Raw genomic sequence first — 2,528 nt, forward strand, 5'->3', positions numbered from 1 at the left:
CGTCAATTTTATATTAATTATTATATTGGGTCAAAAATATTTAAAAGACAATGAAAAAATAAATATAATTTTTAATTTTTTGAAACGGTCTGGAACGGCTTCCTATAAATACTTTCCATGGCATCCCTCCTACAAAGCGAGCGCTTCGATCTTTTCGAGCAGGATTTCGCCTCGCCCTCCGTCATCAACTCGATCGATCGCGAAAATGCTCTGCTCCGCCATGGCTTCTTCTTTCCCGGCCATTGCTGCTGCCGCGCATCTAAGACCTTCGGTGGCTCGTATGCCGAGATCTGGTGTTCGTCCTCGAGTTCCCTTGTTGTGCGAGGTGGTCCGGAGTTCCCTTTCCGCTCGTAAGCCCCTTTACCTAATCCCAAACCGAGGTCTGTGCTCTTCGAAGACTCGAGGCCCCTTCTCGGAGACCAGGGCGCACGAGGCGAGCAGGAACGACGCCGTCCCGCTCAGCGGCGAGGAGGAGAGCCGATCGGCGGCGGCGCAGAAGCTCAAGATCGGATTTTACTTCGCGACGTGGTGGGCGCTGAACGTGGTGTTCAACATCTACAACAAGAAGGTCCTCAACGCCTTCCCCTACCCTTGGCTGACCTCCACGCTCTCCCTCGCCGCCGGCTCCCTCATAATGCTCGCCTTCTGGGCAGCTAGGGTTACCGAACCGCCCAAGACCGACTTGGGCTTCTGGAAATCCCTAATTCCGGTAAGCAAAAAAATTGAGTTTTTTTCCTATTCACCGATTCTTCCTTATCGATTCCTTTCCCCAATCGATTACAGGTGGCCGTGGCGCACACCATCGGGCATGTAGCAGCCACAGTGAGCATGTCGAAGGTAGCCGTGTCGTTCACGCACATAATCAAGAGCGGAGAGCCAGCTTTCACAGTTCTTGTATCAAGGTTTCTCCTTGGAGAAGCTTTCCCTCTGTCGGTTTATCTCTCGCTTCTGCCGATCATCGGTGGCTGCGCCTTGTCTGCCCTAACGGAGCTCAATTTTAACATCACCGGTATGACTCTAACAAACAGAGTGTTCTTTCAATCTCATAGCTTTGATTCATGCTCGTTCGCATCGATTACAGGTTTCATGGGCGCAATGATATCGAATCTTGCGTTTGTATTCAGAAACATCTTCTCAAAGAGAGGAATGACCGGGAAGTCTGTCAGCGGGATGAACTACTACGCCTGCCTCTCTCTGTTATCCCTGGTGATACTCACACCATTTGCAATTGCCGTGGAAGGTCCCAAGGTTTGGGCAGCTGGTTGGCAGAAGGCCATCACAGAGATTGGTCCTCATTTTGTTTGGTAAGCTTGTTTGTCCTGTGTTCAAATTAATTTTGTTCTTCGAATTGGTTTCACTCTTTTGCATGCAACAACTTTTCTGGAACAGGTGGGTGGTAGCACAGAGTGTGTTCTATCATTTGTACAACCAGGTTTCCTACATGTCGTTGGATGAAATCTCTCCCTTGACATTTAGCGTGGGAAACACCATGAAACGGATATCTGTTATCGTCTCCTCCATCATCATCTTCCGCACGCCCATCCAGCCCGTCAATGCCCTCGGCGCGGCCGTTGCCATACTCGGAACCTTTCTTTATTCTCAGGTAACATGCGCGCTTCTTCTTGAATGAGCTAGCGAACTTTGTCTGATAGTGATTAATTCATATAATCTTATCTCGCCTATGGTGTTGCAGGCGAAGCTGTGAAGAGGATCGGAGGTGATTAGAGTGTGCGTTTCCAGCGCCATGGATGGGAGATGAATCATGGTCGCAGCAGCATCCTTTTTGCCGTTGATATATAGGAGGAAATTAATAGTTCATAGTCGTTTTTATTTCTTATCCATTGTGTCGATATGTTATTCTTCAGAACTTTAATTAATGATTGATTTTTTTTCCACCATTTCTTTCACCGTTCTGATGGGTCCGTCTTACTTTTCGATTATAGCATTTAAAATTAAAAATTTTAAGTGTTTATGGAATATATTATATATATATTTAAGATTTAGGGATTATGTTATAATAAATTTAAACTAATAAGATTTTTCTTCTAGAATTCATACTTTCCTCTTAGGTTATAGTGTTCAATATAAAAATTTTTATATGCTCACGGGGTAAAATATATATATTTATGATGTTTTAAGAATTTTTTGATTTTTAAAAATAAAAAAATAGAGTCAGGGCGACATGATCAAATCCAGGCGCCCTAATCAAAAAATTTTAAAAAATAAAAATTGAATTGAGATGAGCCTCGAAAAATTTATTGTGGATCGTTGCACAGTGAGTCGCAAACGGAGTCACGCTAGGGGAGTTGACATCTCTTCTCTCTATATATAAGATTTTCTTACCCTATTTATCTTATGATGCTCACCTTATGTGCACTATATTTATGATAAATCCAGTCAGTTTCATTGACTAGCCCAGAGAGTGATGATCTGACCTCACATAATTTTTCTACTGGCTACCAGGATAAATCAGAAAGCTTGTGCGACGGGTAGCCCAGAAGCCTAACATTCATTTGTTGCGCGCTCTA

The 2,528-nt window shown here is 44.1% G+C and overlaps 1 protein-coding gene across 1 annotated transcript; it reads left to right on the plus strand.

Moving 5' to 3' along the window:
• Positions 1–205: 205 nt before the first annotated feature.
• On the plus strand, positions 206–1,766 carry LOC122014064 (glucose-6-phosphate/phosphate translocator 1, chloroplastic-like). The gene is made up of 5 exons (XM_042570254.1): positions 206–709; positions 784–1,009; positions 1,082–1,304; positions 1,390–1,603; positions 1,694–1,766. Exons 1-5 carry the CDS (start codon positions 206–208, stop codon positions 1,703–1,705), a joined length of 1,179 nt encoding a protein of 392 aa, XP_042426188.1. The 3' UTR covers positions 1,706–1,766.
• Positions 1,767–2,528: the final 762 nt, after the last annotated feature.

The sequence above is a fragment of the Zingiber officinale genome, chromosome 8B (genome assembly GCF_018446385.1).
Source record: "Zingiber officinale cultivar Zhangliang chromosome 8B, Zo_v1.1, whole genome shotgun sequence".
Lineage (NCBI taxonomy): Eukaryota > Viridiplantae > Streptophyta > Magnoliopsida > Zingiberales > Zingiberaceae > Zingiber > Zingiber officinale.

Coding starts and splice junctions, on each gene's coding strand:
- LOC122014064 (XM_042570254.1), top strand. CDS start 206: ATGCTCTGCTCCGCCATGGCTTCTTCTTTCCCGGCCATTGCTGCTGCC. Junction 1,010..1,081: donor GCTCAATTTTAACATCACCG/GTATGACTCTAA, acceptor CATCGATTACAG/GTTTCATGGGCGCAATGATA. Junction 1,305..1,389: donor ATTGGTCCTCATTTTGTTTG/GTAAGCTTGTTT, acceptor TTTCTGGAACAG/GTGGGTGGTAGCACAGAGTG.